Below are 21,272 nucleotides of genomic sequence, written 5' to 3' on the forward strand. Positions count from 1 at the left end.
TCCACAACACAATTTGCATACATAAAGAATGACCAGACAAGATTAAATGAATGACAGATTGACTGACCAATTGGCTAATTTATTTCTCCTCTCTCACTCACCGTGTCCAAGGAAGCAGAAGCCCGGAGGTCTGGCAGGAAGCCCACCTCTAACAGGTGAAGCAGGAAGGTCTGGTCCTCCACGCCGTACACACGATCCAGGAACAACACCATAGGGGCCTTGTGGTCCGGGCAGAAACTAGCTGACATGTCAGGCTCCTTCACAGTACCGTCTGGATGGGGATGAGACGGGGACAACAAAATGAAATGAGTGGCAGAATGTTTGGCAAAAATAATAATAACAATAGCTTTTATACTCCTCCAATCCATTCTTCAAGGAAAAGCAAAGATGTTCAATAGAGCCTGGACTGAGTGTACCTGGACAAGTGGGTATAGACACAAATTTGTCTGAAAATTGAGACTGGCTCTCTTCCATAGCTGTTGTGACGTGCTTCTTCCTCTCTGTGCATTTTAGATTGCATTTTAGATTCTCAAAACTAAGAAGACCAGCAAGCAGCGTATTTAGTGCTCTGTATGAACAGACATTGTCAGCTAATCCGATAGGTGCTGAAAGCTTTACTGAGAGCCAATTGGACAGAAATATTAACTTTGCATTTCCATAAAGTTGAACTTTAGTTTCGTCCTCTGGATCTCCCAAAGGTCATCCTTCGACCACGCTGTACCATATTGACATTTTAAAAAACAAATCTTCTCAAACTCATTTCAATACCTAACAAGTACTGGAGATGTTAGGTCCTTGGGTCGTACCTTTATTGACAGTGGGCATTTTCAGTGGGATACTTATAATGCCCACTAGATCAGTGGTCGGAACCAGGGACCGTAGGATGGCCCGGATGCGCAGGGCTTCGCCTTTACCCTTGTTGATCAGCTGAGAGACAGACACCGAAAGAGAGGGACGAGGTGGACGGAAAACCGAGAATAGATGGAGACACAAAAGAGTGGGAGGAGAGAGAGAGAGGGAGTTAAAGGGAGAGAGAGAGGGAGTTAAAGGGAGAGAGAGAGGGAGTTAAAGGTAGAGAGAGAGGGAAGAGGGGGAGAGAGAGAGAGAGGGAATATAGGAAGAGAGAGAGCAAGGAGAAAGATGTCGAAAAAGAAGGCACAAGTGAGTAGCAGGAGAGAAACAAGAGAGACAGGGAAACAAGGGATTGAGAGAGCATGGAAGAGAGATGTTTAACGGCTAGACTGGCTCAGACTGTTGCTTAGATAATTGACAGGTAGCACTAGAGTTAGGACGGTGTAATAAACTGTGAACATTTGCTGTGGTCCTTTCTTTAGTTTCAGTTGTGCGTGCCGTGTCTGCGTCTTCTCTCAGTTATTGTATCTTGACACTGTATCCGACGAAGACTGTCATGGACGAGTCCACTTTGATGAAACCTTTTATAATAGTAAAATGTGTGTCTCACGTGCATCTCCGGGGCGCAGCGTCCCAGCAGGTCAATAAGGGCGGAGTAGAAAGACATGATGGCGTTTCCTGTGTGGGCCACCTCTTCCTCCTCCTCATCCTCCCCTGACCTGGACGCCGACAGGGATGACAACTTGTGAGTCTCTCATTATTTCCTGGTCACAATGAGAAATGAAACACTCCTGACCACACCTTTTTACAGTTTGTCAATTAACCATCCGAATGTTACGTTTAGTTGAGCAAAACAAAAGCCTTGCTTCCTGAGCTGATAGGGGGACAGAGTCTCCCCGAGGGGTGAAGTTAAATGTAATCAACACAGACCTTGTGAATCTCACATATTCTATGTTGAATGCCAATCTAAAGGTAGGGGGCTGGAGTTCACCTCAAGCTAACCAGGTGGGACAAACACACAAGACAATTATTATTATGAGTGATCACTCAGTGAAGGAATGATCAGCAAAGATGCTGCAAAACCAAATGTGTATACTGCATGGTCCAAGCAGCACACTGCAGAGTCAGAGAAAATAGAATATTTTCAGTGCCACCAGTGTTGGCCAATCACAGGAGAGAACACAGTCTCTGTTGACCAGTTACAGTAGAGAACACGGCCTCTGTTTAGCAAACACAGGCGAGAACACATCCTTCATTGACCAATCTCAGTGGAGAACACAGCCGATGAGATAACGCGTCATCATCTAACAGAACAGCCAGCTAACCTTCCCACTGAGCTAGTTGCCATGGTCACTGGCAGTTGTGTGCACAGGGTGTGACGGCACTCCTTATAACAGGAAATACTAGAGAGTGAACTAACTCCAACCCTTGACTAGAGGGTCTAGACAGTGTAATCGACTTGAGGGACTTAACAGAGGGATCTGAGAAGCTGTCTCAGCAAAAAAGGCTTTACCCATCGGGTTGGGCTTTGGCTGTAGAGGGCAGGTCCAGAGCAGGGTCCTCAGATATCTTAATGGCTTCCAACATGGCCGCCAACAGACCGTTACCCCCTTCCCCTCTCAGAGCCGGACCGAAACACTCCGGACGCCTGATTAACAGCTTCACCACCACGTTTGAATTCTCCTCCACACTCTCACCTGCAGGTGGGAGAAAAGCGTGGTAACTGAATACTGATTGCAACAAATGGCCAATCAACCAAGAACTCTCTGATGATGCTCTCTCTCTCTCTCTCACACACAAAGGGGAGTGTTACATGACCAATATACCAAGGCAGATGGATGGTATATTATACCAAGGCAGATGGATGGTATATTATACCAAGGCAGATGGATGGTATATTATTCAAAGGCTAAGGGATGGTATATTATTCAAAGGCTAAGGGATGGTATATTACACCAAGTCTAAGGGATGGTATACTATACCAAGGCTAAGGGACGGTATATTATAGTAAGGTTAAGGGATGATATATTATACCAAGGCCGAGGGATGGTATATTATTCAAAGGCTAAGGGATGGTATATTACACCAAGGCTAAGGGATGGTATATTACACCAAGGCTAAGGGATGGTATATTACACCAAGGCTAAGGGATGGTATATTACACCAAGTCTAAGGGATGGTATACCATACCATGTCTAAGGGATGGTATACTATACCATGTCTAAGGGATGGTATACTATACCAAGGCTAAGGGACGGTATATTATAGTAAGGTTAAGGGATGATATATTATACCAAGGCCGAGGGATGGTATATTATACCAAGGCTAAGGGATGGTATATTATAGCACGACACAATGTGGAGGTCCTGGAGTGAGCCCTTAGTCATGGCATATTGGTAATAAAACACATTCCTCCAAGGTGCCTAATTATCAACTAATTAGAACAGCAACAAGAAATGTTTCATCATGTGATATATATTTTCTTATAAACCGGGTGGTTTTAATCCTTAATGCTGATTTAATTGCGTTGGTAATCAGTTTATCATTGCAATAAGGCATATTGGGGGTTTGCGATATATTGCCAATATACCAGGGCTAAGCTCTGTGTCATGTCTTAGCTGTGAGTCACAGCTCGTAGCTGTAGTATATTGGCCATATACAACAACCCTTTGGGAATTATTGCTTGAATAAACCACACTTTTGAGCCAATCAGGATTCAGGGTTTGAACAACGCTGTTTATAGTATACTGCCAGTTGTCTCTTTCTGTCTCCTTTCTGTTTCTCTCTCTGTCTCCTTTCTGTTTCTCTCTCTGTCTCCTTTCTGTTTCTCTCTCTGTCTCCTTTCTGTTTCTCTCTCTGTCTCCTTTCTGTTTCTCTCTCTGTCTCCTTTCTGTTTCTCTCTGTCTCCTTTCTGTTTCTCTCTCTGTCTCCTTTCTGTTTCTCTCTCTGTCTCCTTTCTGTTTCTCTCGGTCTCCTTTCTGTTTCTCTCTCTGTCTCCTTTCTGTTTCTCTTTGTCTCCTTTCTGTTTCTCTCTGTCTTCTTTCTGTTTCTCTCTCTGTCTCCTTTCTGTTTCTCTCGGTCTCCTTTCTGTTTCTCTCTCTGTCTCCTTTCTGTTTCTCTTTGTCTCCTTTCTGTTTCTCTCTCTGTCTCCTTTCTGTTTCTCTTTGTCTCCTTTCTGTTTCTCTTTGTCTCCTTTCTGTTTCTCTCTCTGTCTCCTTTCTGTTTCTCTCTCTGTCTCCTTTCTGTTTCTCTTTGTCTCCTTTCTGTTTCTCTTTGTCTCCTTTCTGTTTCTCTCTCTGTCTTATTTCGGTTTCTCTCTCTGTCTTATTTCGGTTTCTCTCTCTTTCTGGCATACCATTGCAAAAGACAGCAAAGCGAAGGAAGGACAGGTATCTCTCTCCTTCTATTGGGTTCCAGCCGATATCAGGATAGCCTTTAGCTAGGAGCATAGCACAGCTCTGCAGGCCACAACCTGCCAGGTAGGTCACCACCTGTAGCACAGAGACACACACAGAGACACACACAGAGACACACACAGAGACACACACAGAGACACACACAGAGACACACACAGAGACACACACAGAGACACACACAGAGACACACACAGAGACACACACAGTGATTACTGCCTCACTACACAGAAACTATCCCCAAAATGTTGAATATTTTAATACACTCTCAGGGGACAGTCAGTTAGTGACAGTGACAACTTTGACAGCACACTCCAGCCTGTCCACTCAGCTCAAACTAATGCATCTCATCTCTCTGTGGACCGTGTCTCAGACTTGGGTCTGGAGCGGCTGTTCTCATCCAGCAGAGGTGAGGAGACGCGCGACGCGGTGGCCGCCAGGCGAGGCTCGTCTGTTCACCTTTTCCAGATCGGGCTCCTCCAGGGCCAGGGCCAGGCTGTTGTTGTCCATCACCGAAGAGGCCGCCACATCCAGGGGTGTGGAGCCCCGCATGGCCGGGGAGGCTGTGAGGACACATGGGGCAAACATCAGGACCACTGACCACTACACATCAAACCTGAAGGGCCGAAATATCTTGTAAGCCTTTTATACAAACTCTTGTGATTATGGGGGGGGAAACTGTCCTCAGACACACTGCATTAGCAAAAGAAAGCTGACACACACACACACACACACACACACACACACACACCCACCCACACACACCCACACACACACGTCTGAGGACAGATCTCAGTTGTTTCTCTCCTATACTAACAGCAGAGGGGAGTGTTTTTGACACCTCCCAAAAACCCTGAACACGTCCACCTGCATAATTTAGAACATTTCCAGCCCATTACGCCCTTCCTGGTTTACTTCCAATTTTCATGCCAGCCATCGATTTGGTCTCTTCCCATCATTTCTCCCCATTAGGATAAACATCTATTTAAAAGTGCAGTCTGTATTTATAATTACAACAAATTCGTAACAAATTGTAGAATGTCGGTAATGGTTTTGTAACATAATAAAAATACTGGAAAAAACACAATATTTATAGGATGGCACAGATGAATTCCATTACAAAGTAAACCATTGAAACATCAGGTTGAATTTGATGCTGAAGCGCTGTAGCCTCCACTTAACAGAGACTTATGAACTCTTTAACACATTTACTAATATCACCATGTGAAATTAGTGCTTTGAAATCAATTTCAAACTATTTATGATTGTTGCTGTCAACCGGCAAGAGCAAAAATGATTTTCCTATTTTGTTGGAAGCCTGGACAGCATTACTACTGAAATGATTTGTGAGCCTGCCAAATGTGTGTGTCTTTCTGTGAGGTGTTTATATCAGCAGCTATTACTGATTAATGCTCTCAGCATGACTCATATGAAACTGGGAGGTAGGACTGAGCTCAGCTCAAACGGGTCTGGGCTTATGGAATCTTCTGGCTTTTCATTTTTGTCCAACATCTGTTTCCATGGCTGAAATGTTATTTTTTGTATCACTCTCCCTCTCTTTCTCGCTCTCAATATCTCTCTTTCTCACTGTTACCCTACTCTCTGCTTCCTCTTTTCCTGCCCTCCTCTCCCCCCTTGACATCTTAATCTCTCTCTCCTCAACCTCTTGGTTATTTACCTTCAGTGAAAGGGACAGCTGATTGGTTGGTAGGTCGTGTTAACTCAAAGTGGCAGATATCGGTTCCACCTTGGATCTATAACTCTATAACGGACCGACACACCATGTTGGTTCTGTTACACAACCAGGGACAAAAGTCCAACTGTTGTGCCTTCCTCTTTCTCTTCATTTGTCTATACTTCTTGATACCCAAAAAGAAGAAAGTACAATGTTCTCCTTCATAAGTTACTATGTTCTCCTTCACAGTCACTTGGTTCTCCTTCACAGTCACTTGGTTCTCCTTCACAGCCACTTGGTTCTCCTTCACAGCCACTTGGTTCTCCTTCACAGCCACTTGGTTCTCCTTCACAGCCACTTCATTCTCAGTCACAGCCACTTCATTCTCAGTCACAGCCACTTGATTCTCCTTCACAGCCACTTGATTCTCCTTCACAGCCACTTGATTCTCCTTCACAGTCACTTGGTTCTCCTTCACAGTCACTTCATTCTCCGTCACAGCCACTTCATTCTCCTTCACAGCCACTTGGTTCTCCTTCACAGCCACTTCATTCTCCCTCACAGTCACTTCATTCTCCTTCACAGCCACTTGATTCTCCTTCACAGCCACTTCATTCTCCTTCACAGCCACCTCATTCTCCTTCACAGCCACATCATTCTCCGTCATAACCACTTTGTTCTTCGTCATAGCCACAGCGCTCCCTGTCGTAGTCAGTATGAAGGATAGACTCACTACAGCCTCCCTCCCTCCTTGCCTGGCTCCAACCCAGATATAGTAACGGTGACCCACCCAGTCTAAGAGAGCTGTTCTTAAATAGCTGACCAGCCGCAGTGATCCAAGATGGCCTCTCCCTCTCCCCGCCTCTCCCACTCTCAGCCCGTGGCCCCTCTCTCCAAACACCTACCCAGTCCGACAGAGCTGTTCTCCAGTAGGTAGCTCAGATGATCAAACATTGCCTTCTGGTTCTGACGGCTAATACGACAGAAGTAACACAGGAACCGACAGCAGCTGGCCACCATCTTGGGGAAGGCTATCTCCTGCACAGGGAGACAAACCATGTTTATTTTACTTTTTGAATACATCTGTTAATACATGTAACACGACTTGTGTTTTCCATGCCGCAGACAACGTGAAGGCAAATGGATGACGCTGTCCAACATTCATATATTCACTAGGGACTGGCTCTGCGGGAGATTTGTCAGAGAAAGACTGTGACCTGTGTTGTAGGTTGAGGTTCAGTGAGCTCAAGTTAGGACATTGGCCTAAGTTGACCTCATGTTGTGTTACTGAATCAACATCATTAAAAACAGCTCTCTGCTTGAAGGACCATTGACAACATTACAAGAAAATCCATCAGTAAGAACTGTAAATCTGACATAAACTTTATCCCGCATACAAGCAATTCCTTTGGTGGTCTATATGGGTCCCACACACACACACACACACACACACACACACATACACACACACGCACAGTAAGGGACCTGGACTTATCGGGTGTCGGCCACCAGAGCACTAATCCATGTTACTCTTCCTGGCTAATGGGATTGCCGGACGGCTTGTGGTTTGTCCGTCTGTCACTCAGGCCGGCTGTCTGTCTGGGGTTCCCCACCATCGCCAGGTTCACGCTTGGCACGGAGACACCAGCGTTCAATCATACCGCAGAGCTCCCAGCGCACCCCAAAAAAGGACTGACTGATGAGGGCCCACCACTGCCTACCCCTCTACCCACCCCAAACCCCCCTGTAACCCACTCTACTGTCACCACAACTCCTCTTGTACCTCCTCCTCTCCCCAAAGCCCCACTGTAACCCACTCTACTGCCATGACACCTCCTCCTCTACCTCCTCCTCTACCCAGCCTCCTCAGTCCATATCCGTCTTCTCCAGTTCCCTGTCTGTGTTCTGGCACTAAGTAGGACCCCTGGGAGGACTTCTGGTTCTGGTTATAAGTAAGGGGTTATCTGGGGGTACCTGTGACTTGTCTCCTCCCAGCACATTGACCATGACCTCCATGACGGTCTCGTGCATTCCCAAGACCCTCATCAGGTTGGGGTGCTGATAGAAAACCTTGTTGTTCATGATGTCTCTGGAAACAAGCAAACACACAGGGGTCAGAGGTCAAATACAGTACATGGATCCAGATTAATGTCCTGGGCTGACGTACCGGCTGAACTAAGCAACAGAAACCAGAACAACGGGTCTGCAGCTTCGTGCAGTAAATTAGAAGGAAAACAATGATGTTTCGACACCATTTTTAAAACAGGTTTTTTGTAACTATATTTTATGTTGCAGTTCAATGCATAGTGAAATAAGAAATAAACAACTATAAACAGAGGATGTGAAAGTGCTTCATAAAGCAAAAACAAGCGCATAGACATTCATCACAAGCAGACATTTTTCTTCAAGTGAAACCCTCAGCAGTGCTCTGCATTCTTGTTTGGGACAGGTGTCTCTCGGTAAACAGATGATATCTGAATGAGACAACTTTATGAATAATGGCTAAATAAAACCAAAATCGTTCAAGGGCACGAGGCGTTCAAGCCTTGAGCTCATCTTGCGGCTTACTCCACTTCTGCCGTTACACGTAGTTTAGAAGCTTCCGGAATTCGTGTGCTATAATACAATTATTCATTGTTTAAATTTAAAGTGACATGAGATATGCTGGAAGTTTTTCCAAGAGTGAGTCGTCAACCAAAGAGAGTGAATCTCTCACCTTAGATACAGAAAGGTCCATCCCACCTTTTACACAAAATACAAAGATCTTAAAGGTCTTAAAACTGTCACCAGAGATAAATTGAAGGGCACAGCATTTAGCGGTTTAGTGTAGAAGCTACTGTTGGCATATTGATTATGACACCCAAATCTAAGATGGACATGAAAGTGTCTTGGACTATTTATTTTAAAAGATAGACATGCCATATTTCTGTAAAGGAATCCAATCTTGATTGTCAATTTCTTTACTAATTTAGTAAAATAGGTTTTAAGTGAAAAATGACATCCCTCTGCAAATAAAAATGGAGGGATCAGAGTTCAGCTTCCCGTCCTGGGCTCTGGTAATATCATCTCCAGCCAGTGTGGTTGCAGTCAAAGTGCTATGCTCTGGTCTAAACCTCTGGTTCATATTTTAAATAACATGTTCAGTCAGAAAAGAGCACAGTCGTACATTCACCAGTGACTCAACAATCTTTGCAAGAAAATAAATTAGGAATTGTGAGGCAATTTCCCAGGTTAATGGAGTCTCATGGCGAATAGAACTCCTAAACCCAACCCACTACTCCCCGATAGCCCACCCTGACCTACATTTTCCCAAACCGACTCACCCCAGTCCATCTATCATCAGTTTCTCCTCTTCCTTCCCCATGCGAACCGCCAGCAGAGATCTGATCTGGCCCAGGGAAGCCAGCAGGTTGACACAGTCCTGTACTGATGCGGCACTGATGGTGTAACCTGGACGAAGCCAAAGAGCATCGCTTAGATTTACGGTCGGTGTGGCTGAGTTCAACTGCGCTTGACTGGGGAACAATTATTCCAGAAAAAATTTAGGCAAGCGAATTGAGAACCAATTCTCAATTACATCGACATGCAGGGGCCACTGGAGCGGCACGACAAAATGAGGCACATACTCTTCCTCAAGGCTCTCAGTAGCGCTCCAACACCGTCGTACTGTCGTCTCAGCAGGCTGAACATCACGCGGACCAGTTCCGGGTCCTGGATACTGCACTCCTGGGCCCAGCTGGCCATGGTCTGGGAGATCAGCTCCTTCAGGTTGGCTGCGCAGGCAGGGGGGTGGGGGGTGGAATGCACACGGGTCAGTCGATGAACGATATCTTCACTTCATCTATACAGTAAAATCGACGCCGTTAACCCAGACAGTCACGGCGCGGGAGTTATTTCAGGTTGACAGTGGAGGCAGGAGAATGTGTTACTGTTACCTCGACTTATATAGTTAAAATGAAACGCAGTTGAATTTGAACTGCAGTCAAACCAGGACGTTCGCTACAAATACTTTATTTTTGAACTAAGACATTTTGGAGTAAGAATGTTTACTGTGTCAGGGGACTAACAGGTGGTCCATCAGTCTAAGCAGCTGCCTCTGCCAACGGCAGCAAAACCCTCTCCTGTCCATCTTTCTCTGGTAAATAAAGCATACAAATGCCTGAAAACACATCTTTAAAACAAACGCAAAAGGGCATTTAGTTTACTTTCTGACTTGATTGGAACGGAAAGAAAAGTGATAAAACTAGCTGATTACTACTTCAGGTTGCTGGAGAGAAATAGCTCAAGCTAAAGTTAAATATTTCAAGTCTTGTCAAGGTGCCTAATCTTCACATCCTGTGAGAGGCAGCTTCTTCCACTCCCAGGGACTCATATATTATTAATTCAATTTGCCATCTTGCTCTAAGAAATTGCTGGATTGTCTTGGGAGTCAGTGGTAGACTAGGCAGGGAAAAACAGGTTGAGCTCTACAACATCTGACCTTGCTTGTCTGCATACAGATAAGCCCTGTTGAATGTGTTGCAGTTCTCCAAACCAAAGATCAATAAGCTCAGCTTCTCAGTTATTATGTTCAACAACAAACAAAACGGAACTCGACAGAAACAAATTTCGGGAATGTGATTTGTAAAATCCGAGCAGGCAAGCGTGTGAGGGTTGAAATGCAATTAATTATTCTCATTGATTTTTCCTAAAGGTCATCAATTTTCTTTTGATCAAAACAATAGTAAATACTGCTGGTGGGTAGTGAAAAGGCAGGACTAATTCCAAGTTCAGTAGAATGAGGGCGTTGTTCAAGTGGTCAGTTGAGTCATAGGGATAAGACACTGTACATTTGCAGGCCAAATCAATACACACACACACTCATCTCTTCTCTCCCATCCGCTTCGCTCCCTTATATAGACTCCTTGCTCACAGAGTCAATGAGACTGCTAGACAGGAATATTAAGTAACTTATCACTCAATCTTAACAGATATTTGACTTGTGGGACAAATTCTGACAGCCCTTTAAAACCCAGAGAATTCTAGACTGGCTCCATATTTCTGTCTGGCAATCCTGCATTTAACTATGGATGGTCCTTTAGAACTCGGACACTCATATGACAAGGGTCCCTGAGAACAACATAACGAGGGTCCCTGGGGGAAAACGGAACATTCTGTTACCATCATTTCCAAAAAGACTTCATGGAACTTATCAAGTGCAAGTGTGAGAAAAACAATTTAAAGAATTGAAACAAACATCTACAAAGAAACAGCAAAATGCACAGTATTTTTTGAGAAGAAGACACTAACAATAGGTTGCTCTGCATAAGAGCATCTGCAAAATGACTGAAATTCTATGTAAACACGTGCTTCCATTTTTTCCCCCAAACATGTACAAGTTGTACTTCACTGAAAGAACATCAATGTGGAAGTCAGACAAGACACCATCCAGACCGGCACGGTTAAAGCTGTCTAATTGGTATAAATGAAAGCTGCCTGGCAGAGTACACATTTACCCTAGGAGCTGAGTCATTCAGATCACCCACACACACACACATACAGACACACACACAAACTGAGAGATGAACATGCACACACACACACACACACACACACACATTACAACAGCCATACCCCATTACATGGTGCACCTCTGCTACAACCCTGGTTCAGGAATGAAGCTGCCCAAACGACACTCTGCTGCCTGACTGCTAATACAGGACGCATCCTAGTTCAGCTGAACATCCAGACGAAGATTTGAAACAGTGGTGTGTGGTGATTTCAATGGAACAATTTAACATAATGCAGAACATAGAAATATGCTATCATATGAGGTATGAGCATGAGATTAATACGAGTCTCACATAACGACCCACGAGGACGTCACAGCGAGCACACTAATGTAGCTCTTCAACACGGCTCAACAGAGGGGTGGGCGGGGCACAGCGCCATCTATCTCAGGTCACATGTAACATTTGGCATGTCAATTAGATGAGTTGTAATTGGTTTCTAATATGTCTCAGGTACTCCTGACTGAATACGTATGAGATGACCAATAGTTTTTTGGAAGCAGTTAACTAACAAGGCAGCCCACAAAACTAACAGCCTAACAGCCAGCTAGCCAACAAGTGTCTTACAGGGACCAGATAAAAGGCAGACAGACAGTATCTTACAGGTAGCAGACAGACATAATCTTACTGGGAGCAGACAGACAGTATCTTACTGGGAGCAGACAGACAGTATCTTACTGGGAGCAGACAGACAGTATCTTACTGGGAGCAGACAGACAGTATCTTACTGGGAGCAGACAGACAGTATCTTACTGGGAGCAGACAGACAGTATCTTACTGGGAGCAGACAGACAGAATCTTACTGGGAGCAGACAGACAGTATCTTACTGGGAGCAGACAGACAGTATCTTACTGGGAGCAGACAGACAGAATCTTACTGGGAGCAGACAGACAGTATCTTACTGGGAGCAGACAGACAGTATCTTACTGGGAGCAGACAGACAGTATCTTACTGGGAGCAGACAGACAGTATCTTACTGGGAGCAGACAAACAGAATCTTACTGGGAGCAGCTTGTTCTTCCTCTGTAGGCTGCTCATCTTTTTTCTTGGGAGGTCCTTTAATCTTGTAGAGGAGAGCCAGCAGACGACCCTTTATTGACTTGTCCTGCTCTTCCTCCTCCTCCTCCACTGGGATTCCTACAGGACAGGGACCAACATGAGGAGACAGGGACAAACATGAGGAGACAGGGACCAACATGAGGAGACAGGGACCAACATGAGGAGACAGGGACCAACATGAGGAGACAGGGACCAACATGAGGAGACATGGACCAACATGAGGAGACAGGGACCAACATGAGGAGACAGGGACAAACATGAGGAGACAGGGACCAACATGAGGAGACAGGGACCAACATGAGGAGACAGGGACCAACATGAGGAGACAGGGACAAACATGAGGAGACATGGACCAACATGAGGAGACAGGGACCAACATGAGGAGACAGGGACCAACATGAGGAGACAGGGACCAACATGAGGAGACAGGGACAAACATGAGGAGACAGGGACCAACATGAGGAGACAGGGACAAACATGAGGAGACAGGGACCAACATGAGGAGACAGGGACCAACATGAGGAGACAGGGACCAACATGAGGAGACAGGGACCAACATGAGGAGACAGGGACAAACATGAGGAGACAGGGACCAACATGAGGAGACAGGGACAAACATGAGGAGACAGGGACCAACATGAGGAGACAGGGACAAACATGAGGAGACAGGGACCAACATGAGGAGACAGGGACAAACATGAGGAGACAGGGACCAACATGAGGAGACAGGGACAAACATGAGGAGACATGGACCAACATGAGGAGACAGGGACCAACATGAGGAGACAGGGACCAACATGAGGAGACATGGACCAACATGAGGAGACATGGACCAACATGAGGAGACAGGGACCAACATGAGGAGACATGGACCAACATGAGGAGACAGGGACCAACATGAGGAGACATGGACCAACATGAGGAGACATGGACCAACATGAGGAGACAGGGACAAACATGAGGAGACAGGGACCAACATGAGGAGACAGGGACCAACATGAGGAGACAGGGACTAAATATATTTAAATATATTTAAATATTTAGGGAGGATTATCATTTCAACAGGAGGGGTCTCTATCTCAGTTTAATATAATGCAGCAGAAGTCTGCTTCAGTACAGCAAAAATTTGACTTGGGATGCATTACAATGCACAGATGTTATATCGTAGATGGGAAGATCGAGTCTGAAATATTACACCAGGAACAAACAACTTCTCCAGCCTTGTAGGAAAATTCAGAATGATAAGATTTCTCATAGAGAATAAGATATAATATCCGTAGAATTGTACTTGCCAAAATTCAAGCTGTTATACCGCTGTACAGTGTTCACATTATACTGGTTCTATAGTAACACTCGAATGGATACTGATTGGTTGTTAATATTATATAACGTATACTATTTACACATCCCATCTCCAGTTAGAATTAATATTATATAAAACAGTCAGAGTGTGGGGTTGCATTTGTGAGAATGTGTGTGTGTATTTTGCTGTGTGTATATATGTATGCCTGCCTGTGGGTGCATCCATGTCTGTGTGTGTGTGTGTGTGTGTGTGTGTGAATGTGTATGTCTGTGTGTATATGTATGTGTGTGTGTATATGTGTATGTGTATGTGAATGTGTGTGTGTATGTGCATGTCTGTGTGTTTGTATGTGCATGTCTGTGTGCGTGTATGTGCATGTCTGTGTGTGTGTATGTATACGTGTGTGTGTATATGTGTGTGTGTATCTGCATGTCTGTGTGTGTGTGTATGTATATGTTTGTGTGTATGTGTATGTGTATGTGTGAGTGTATATGTGTGTGTATGGACATCGTACCGCAGTGCAGTCTGAGCTCATCATGGAAGCTGTACAGCTCCTCCCGAATCTCCTCTGGACACGGACAGTCCTCCCCAGCAGAGAAGTTTAACAGGATATTGATCTATAGGTAAGAGGAGGAGGTGAGGAGGGAGGAGGCGAGGGAGGCAGGGAGCAAGATGGACACCGGGAGAGAGAAGGAGAGAGAGGGAGGGCAAGGATGGAGGTGAGTTAGTGATGGAGAAAGTGAAAGACAGACAGAGAGAAACAACAGACAACCCAGAGAAGACAGGACGGTGTCAGTACATATGGCTGAACCAGCCAGATAAAGCAGAAAAATAATGCTGTGCTAAATGGAAAGGGGAGTTATCATGTGGATTGTAATTATTGAACATTTTCCTTGATACAAAAGACAATACCAGTCAAAGGTTTGGACAGACTGTGTCTTCTGACTAGTACAGGAGATCAAGTCAGAAATGGCAAGATCTCCTGCCACATGGTTTGATCAATGAAGAGATTTGAATTCCTATGGCTTGGTAGACCTTGGCCAGAGTTGTTGTTCTGTTAGTGTGTTTTTGCATGTATGAGCCTGTGCATGGGTGAGTGTTTATAAAATGTGGGCATGTGTTTTTTAAGTGTGTGTGTGTGTCTGGTATATTGTGTAATTTTTTCCTGAGTGATGTTCCCCTACAGTACTAAGCCCAGAGGCACAGTGAGGTGATTGACATTATACAGAGGTTAAACAGAACATTGGGCAGAAGCAGAGCGATGTGTTGAGACAGATGACTTACTGAGGTTGTTGATATATGATGCATTTACACCACACTTCTAGAATTCCACAGCAGCCATGTTGAAACCCTTTTTATATTAAATGGGGAATAATACTAAAGTAACAACATTTTTAGAATTATAACAAACATCTAAATTCTGAAACGTGTTGGCAACTGGGGCAGGACACAGTAGTTCTACAGGGATGTTGGCCAAAACGCTGCTGGAATCCCTGATCTGACAATGTAAAATAAACCAACATTTCTAACCAACCAGCCAGAGCAACCCTCGGATATGCTACCTAACAAATTCACACGTTCTATTGCTGCACTTATAACTGCTGAGCTATGTTTTATAAGCCAAAAAGTCTGACACTACATACTTCTGCATTACCCTGCTATGGTTAAGAATAGGATTAGGGACAAGGGAATCTGATCCTGAGTGTGACGCGCTGACACAGTGCATTTCCAAAAGGACCCAAACACCCAAGCTGAGGAAACATGATATCAATAAAGCCACCAGCAGGGACAACTGTGAGGAGCTGGGCCCTTTGGAACAGATTAGTCCAACATCTGTGCTTGTGAAAATGAGAAAAACCACTGTGAGGGATATTTTGGTCAGTCAGAGGATCTCAGTTCTACTGCCATTTTTCAGACTTACAACTCAAGGCTTTAGAAGGGTCTGTGAACAGCCCAAATTGGGACTTGCCTTTTGATATTTTAGAGGTTTTCAGCTGTACTTATTTTTTTTTGAGTGGTGGTTTAATTTCAGTTAAGGTACGAAAAAACTAAAATAAATTGACACACCTGTTCTTGAGGAGGAGACCTGAACTCCTTGGTCTTTTTGGCGGTGACGGCAGCGGACATGTTGAGGGCCAGCATCAGCTCGTTGTACCTGAACTTCTGGTTGAACTGCAGCTTGGAGACGAAACCGTCTGAGAAGGACACAATGGCCTCGATACGCTGCTTCAGTTCACAGTCGCAGAAGTAGTGGAGCAGCTCACACATCTAGGAGAACAACAATCAGCAGAAGAGAGAGGCACCTAAGAGTATCAAGATTGTAGGTTAACAGATTATTATAACACAAACCCCTTTATCATTATTACATTATTATGCCACTCAACCTCCTTAGTCATTGCTGCATTACTACGACACTGAACTCCTTTATCATTATTACATTATTATGCCACTCAACCTCCTTAGTCATTGCTGCATTACTATGACACTGAACTCCTTTATCATTATTACATTATTATGCCACTCAACCTCCTTAGTCATTGCTGCATTACTACGACACTGAACTCCTTTATCCTTAATACATTATTATGCCACTCAACCTCCTTAGTCATTGTTGCTTTACTACGACACTGAACTCATTTATCATCGGGCACCAGGTGGCTTAGTGGTAATAGAATCTGACTGATCACTGAAATGCTTCTAGACCGAATCCCTGAAAGTTCAGCCTGGTCCTAGAGATCTGATTTATTGCTTAATCATATTTTGCTGCCAATTAATTTGCAGGTACATTCAATTTGATTTAATAGTCCCAATTCCTTACGTGACCACTTTACAGCAGTTTGGAATTAACACCTGGCATCTCACCAAACGCGGGTGCGTTTGCGTGCACGTTTCTCTCACCTGTCGCTTGACCGATTCAGGCAGTGTCTTCTCCAGCAGTCCCTTCACTGGTGGCTTGACCTCCTTGTTCTCCTCCTCACCGGCCTCCACGGCCTTCTCCTCGTTGCTGCTCACGTCCTCCTTCTCCCCTACTGCCACTGCCTCCTCTACCTTCGCCTCCTCCTCGGGTGGGTCTCCAAACACGTTGGGGTCAATGAGGAGCAAAATCAGCCGCACCTAAGACAACCACATACTTCTCAGGAGACCATTCCCATCCAAGTGTCTAAAGGGAGAACTCGAAGGAGTTCAGTGAGGTCAGAGTTCAGACATCACGGAAGAAGCCCAAGGTAAGCAGCATTGTAAAAATTTACTACAAGCCCCATCCTCCCCCTGGACCACGGCATAGCAAAGTCTAACACACAACGAGCAAACCCTGGATCTGGGCGCCAGGCCGGAAATCACACGGACGGGATGGAATCACACCTCCTCGCTGGTGAGGACCCCCATGATCAGCAGGGTGCCGATGAGTTTGAGGATGGGGACGAACTGGAACTCCACACTGCCTCCCACCGGGTCCCGGATGTGGCTGCCTCCGCCCTGCACAGCCTCGGTCAGCATGCTGATGGCCTTGTCCTTCAGGATCCCCAGGGGGATGTGGGGGCTGGGGGAACCAATGGGATTGTTACTAAATCACAGGGTACGAGCGACGTTAGGAAACCGGAACCGAGAGGATTTTAATGACCTCCAATAACGGACTGGATCACAGTGTCTCTGCTATAGCATTGTTACTCGGGCCTGTCTGTCCTGTCTTAGGTCCGTATTGTTTACGCTGCATTTGTTTCTGTGACGGGGATGAGGGTCAGTCTGAACAGTCTGCTCACGTCTTCTGCGGAATCCTAGGAATGCTCTCTCTAACTTTCCTGGTGTCCTGATTGACCTTAGGAGGACGTGGGCCCTCGGACCACCCTTTAGATCTGCCTGGTCAGAATGACTCTGTCCCTGTCTGAAGTCCTCCTGGACATGTTGCAGATCACACTGCTGCCTGGTGATTCCGGCCGCCTCCTCGGACGATTATGTTTGTAAGCGGTTGACGCGTCTCTCTCATTTGCAAATAATAATGATATTAAAATGGTGCCTAGAGAATTTTGTCTCTGTTGGAATTACCATCACAACAGACAGAATTGGTCTAGCCACCCCTCAGAGTCTGGGTCCTCTCAAGGTCTCTTCCTTATTTTTAACCCTATTAGGAAGTTGTTCCTGGCCACTGTGCATCACATCTGTTGTTGCTTGATCTTTGGAGTTTCCTGCTGCTGAAGTAAAAAGGGCTTTATAAAATGGAATTGATTGATTGATTTAAAAGTCTTGCCAATAATTAAATGTAATATCGTTCAGGCAGAGGAAATGACGTTAAAATTGAATTTGTGGATTGAACCACAACCCCGATGATAAAAAGAAAAACGGAGGTGAACGTTTGTGAACCTGACCTGTAGAGGTGCTGTGTTTTCTTGGTGGTGATGAAGGACAGAGGGGAGAAGTTGAGCCTTGGTTTCAGAGATGTGCTGAGGCCCACGCCAGGCAGGGAGTGTCTCTTTGACTCATCTGGGAACAGCTTGATGGAGCGTGTCTCATCGGTGACAGGGATAATAAACTCATTGTTCATCATCAGACGGGCATCCTTGGCTGTCTCCAGGTGGATGCTGATGGCGAATGGAAAATACATAGATTAGCCAGGCAAACAACATCCAGCCAGACTAGCATCCATCCATTCAGCCAGCTAGTCTAACATCCAGTCAGACTAGCCTCCAGCCATACATCCGTCCAGCTTACCATCCAGCCAGACTAGCATCCAACCAGCCAGACTAGCCTCCAGCCAGCCAGCCTACCATCCAGCCAGACTAGCATCCAGCCAGTCAGCCAGCCAGTCTACCATCCAGTCTACCAGCCAGCCAGCCAGTCAATCATCCTGCCAGCCATTCAGCTAGCCAGTCTACCATCCAGTCTACCAGCCAGCCAGCCAGTCTATCATCCAGCCAGCCAACCATCCAGTCTACCATCCAGCCAACCAGTCTATCATCCAGCCAGTCTACCCTCCAGTCTACCAGCCAGCCAGCCAGTCAGTCTACCATCCAGTCTACCAGCCAGCCAGTCTACCCTCCAGTCTACCATGCAGCCAGTCTACCATCCAGTCTACAATCCAGCCAGCCAGTCTACAAGCCAGCCAGTCAGCCATTGTCCAGCTCACCAGCCAGCCAGCAAATGAACCAGTAATCTCATATCACCCTTTATCCTCACTCACCTAATCAGAACGTCATAGAAGCCCTCTCTTAGCATGCCGGACAGGTACTGGTTGTTGATGGTGTAGAGCAGCTGTGATTGGTCGAGGTGAGAGCAGAGGGCGTGAGCCACGCGAGTGTTACCCAGTGCACAGAGGGCACAGTAGAGCTTCAGGGTGTGGTAGTGAAACGCCCTCAGACCCTCGTCTTCCGATAACTCCAGGATGTCTAGACACCTGGGGGGCCGAGACAGACAGAAAACAGCCAATGGGATCACAGCAAGCTATGGGATCAAAACACTGTGCGCATCTGAGCAGAGTACATTCTCTCTACTCCTGTTGGCAAAGAATTAAAATTAATCTTTATATAACCTCTTTATGGACAGCTCATAAACCCAACATAAATCCTTCAAAGAAGTGTTTGCGAGGGAAAAGCAGTGTTGACACCGGCTTTTATCTACAGCCCCAGACACTGCACCATCGCGCATGTGCGTGCTTGCGTGTGTGTGTGTGTGTGTACATGGCCAGGTGAATCACCAACCTAAATCATTTTATCAGTACCACAGCGGCACGATACCGGCACATAATATTGGGAGAGCGCGTGTTAATGTCCCCAGGGGAATGAGGGCGAACCTGACCTGTTCTCCTCGGGTATATGAACAGCCAGCATCTGCAGGGGCTCCAGACACTGGACGACCCAGCCGTGCCTCTCCGAGACCCGGGCCGTCTCCACCGTCAGGAAGTGGTTGGGCATGCGGCTCCACAGCACCGACACCATGGTCTGGATGTCCAGGCGCGGCGGGCACTGGGGCACCGGGTTGCGCAGCTCGCTCTTGAAGATCGCGGACGACAAGGGCATGGCGTTCTATGGCGACGGAGACGGAGGGACAGGGAGGAAGAGTTAAAGAGGGAGAGAGGGAGCACAAATCACTGCTGGGCTGCTGTGATTTTGTGCAAGTTCCCATTTTTACAGTAATTATTTGCATTTCATTAGTTATTGAACTAAATTGAATCATATTACCATACTGATTTAATCATGTTGATTTAAATAATAATTAGATCATTGTTAATTGTATTTATACTAGCCTGTAGTAAACAATGTAGGTTTCTGCATAATAGCAAAGTGACTGTAATTGTACACTGGTAATAGTAGCAATGACTGTGATTGTAGACGGGCAATAGTAACAGAGTAGTTGTGATTGTAGACTGACTGTAAGCAGAGTGGCTGTGATTATAGACTGGCAATAGTAGCAGAGTGACTGACTGTAGACTGGCAATAGTAACAGAGTAGTTGTGATTGTAGATTGGCTATACTAACAGAGTAGTTGTGATTGTAGACTGGCTATAGTAACAGAGTAGTTGTGATTGTAGATTGACTATAGTAACAGAGTAGTTGTGATTGTAGAGTGGCTATAGTAACAGAGTAGTTGTGATTGTAGATTGACTATACTAACAGAGTAGTTGTGATTGTAGATTGACTATAGTAACAGAGTAGTTGTGATTGTAGATTGGCTATACTAAGAGAGTAGTTGTGATTGTAGACTGGCTATAGTAACAGAGTAGTTGTGATTGTAGACTGGCTATAGTAACAGAGTAGTTGTGATTGTAGACTGGCTATAGTAACAGAGTAGTTGTGATTGTAGAGTGGCTATGTTAGCAGAGTGGTAAACACAAACCTTGATTTTGACAAACTCAAACTGGAACAGGTTGGGGCTGGTGGGACGGACAAACACAGCAGGGAACAGCTTGGTGTTGGACTCCACCTATACACACGGCAAGAACGAACACAGAATCATTACCACCACCGAAACCAAAACACAAATACACAGCAACAGCCCATAGACACACAACAATAAGGACATCATTACTGGAACGCCCGGACATAAAACATCCCAACAGCTACTCAACAGTCTGCTGAGAGTCAACGACGCGGATCAGGCATCATCAACTACACAGGGATGCCAACTAAATTGTTTTCTCCCTCTGAGGAAGAACACTGCGCTTGACACACTTGATGTGATTTCATTTCCATATTAACTGACAGCTCAGCGTCTACACCACCTCATCGGCCAACCCTCAGTGACACTAGTAGAACGTTCACCTTCCAGAACATTCTAGATGCTCTTGGCGGAGCGCTGAGCACATCCAGTGACTTTGATTTAATCTATATGGTAATCATTAGATTTAATCTATACAGTAGTCTTTCCTTAACTCGGGTACCTGTGTGTGGCTGAGTCAGATTGCGGCGCCCTATTACCTTTAGGCTCCCTT

General features: G+C 45.5%; 1 protein-coding gene across 7 annotated transcripts in view; it reads right to left on the reverse strand.

Moving 5' to 3' along the window:
• The window catches only part of ryr3 (ryanodine receptor 3), a 118,298-nt gene that overhangs the window by 38,886 nt on the left and 58,140 nt on the right, over positions 1-21,272 (reverse strand). For all 7 annotated transcript variants that reach the window (XM_029116964.2, XM_029116962.2, XM_029116965.2 and 4 more), the window contains 19 exons: positions 20,678-20,764; positions 19,640-19,866; positions 19,026-19,238; positions 18,214-18,426; positions 17,213-17,390; positions 16,751-16,966; positions 15,920-16,120; positions 14,367-14,469; positions 12,493-12,627; positions 9,567-9,713; positions 9,264-9,390; positions 7,915-8,029; positions 6,846-6,978; positions 4,725-4,828; positions 4,208-4,343; positions 2,366-2,549; positions 1,463-1,571; positions 807-927; positions 102-271 (listed from right to left, as the gene is read on the reverse strand). In XM_029116964.2, the coding sequence (XP_028972797.2) occupies positions 102-271; positions 807-927; positions 1,463-1,571; positions 2,366-2,549; positions 4,208-4,343; positions 4,725-4,828; positions 6,846-6,978; positions 7,915-8,029; positions 9,264-9,390; positions 9,567-9,713; positions 12,493-12,627; positions 14,367-14,469; positions 15,920-16,120; positions 16,751-16,966; positions 17,213-17,390; positions 18,214-18,426; positions 19,026-19,238; positions 19,640-19,866; positions 20,678-20,764 (2,919 nt within the window). The remainder of the gene's footprint in view (positions 1-101; positions 272-806; positions 928-1,462; positions 1,572-2,365; positions 2,550-4,207; positions 4,344-4,724; positions 4,829-6,845; positions 6,979-7,914; positions 8,030-9,263; positions 9,391-9,566; positions 9,714-12,492; positions 12,628-14,366; positions 14,470-15,919; positions 16,121-16,750; positions 16,967-17,212; positions 17,391-18,213; positions 18,427-19,025; positions 19,239-19,639; positions 19,867-20,677; positions 20,765-21,272) is intronic.

Source organism: Esox lucius, chromosome 23 (assembly GCF_011004845.1).
Source record: "Esox lucius isolate fEsoLuc1 chromosome 23, fEsoLuc1.pri, whole genome shotgun sequence".
NCBI classification, from domain to species: domain Eukaryota; kingdom Metazoa; phylum Chordata; class Actinopteri; order Esociformes; family Esocidae; genus Esox; species Esox lucius.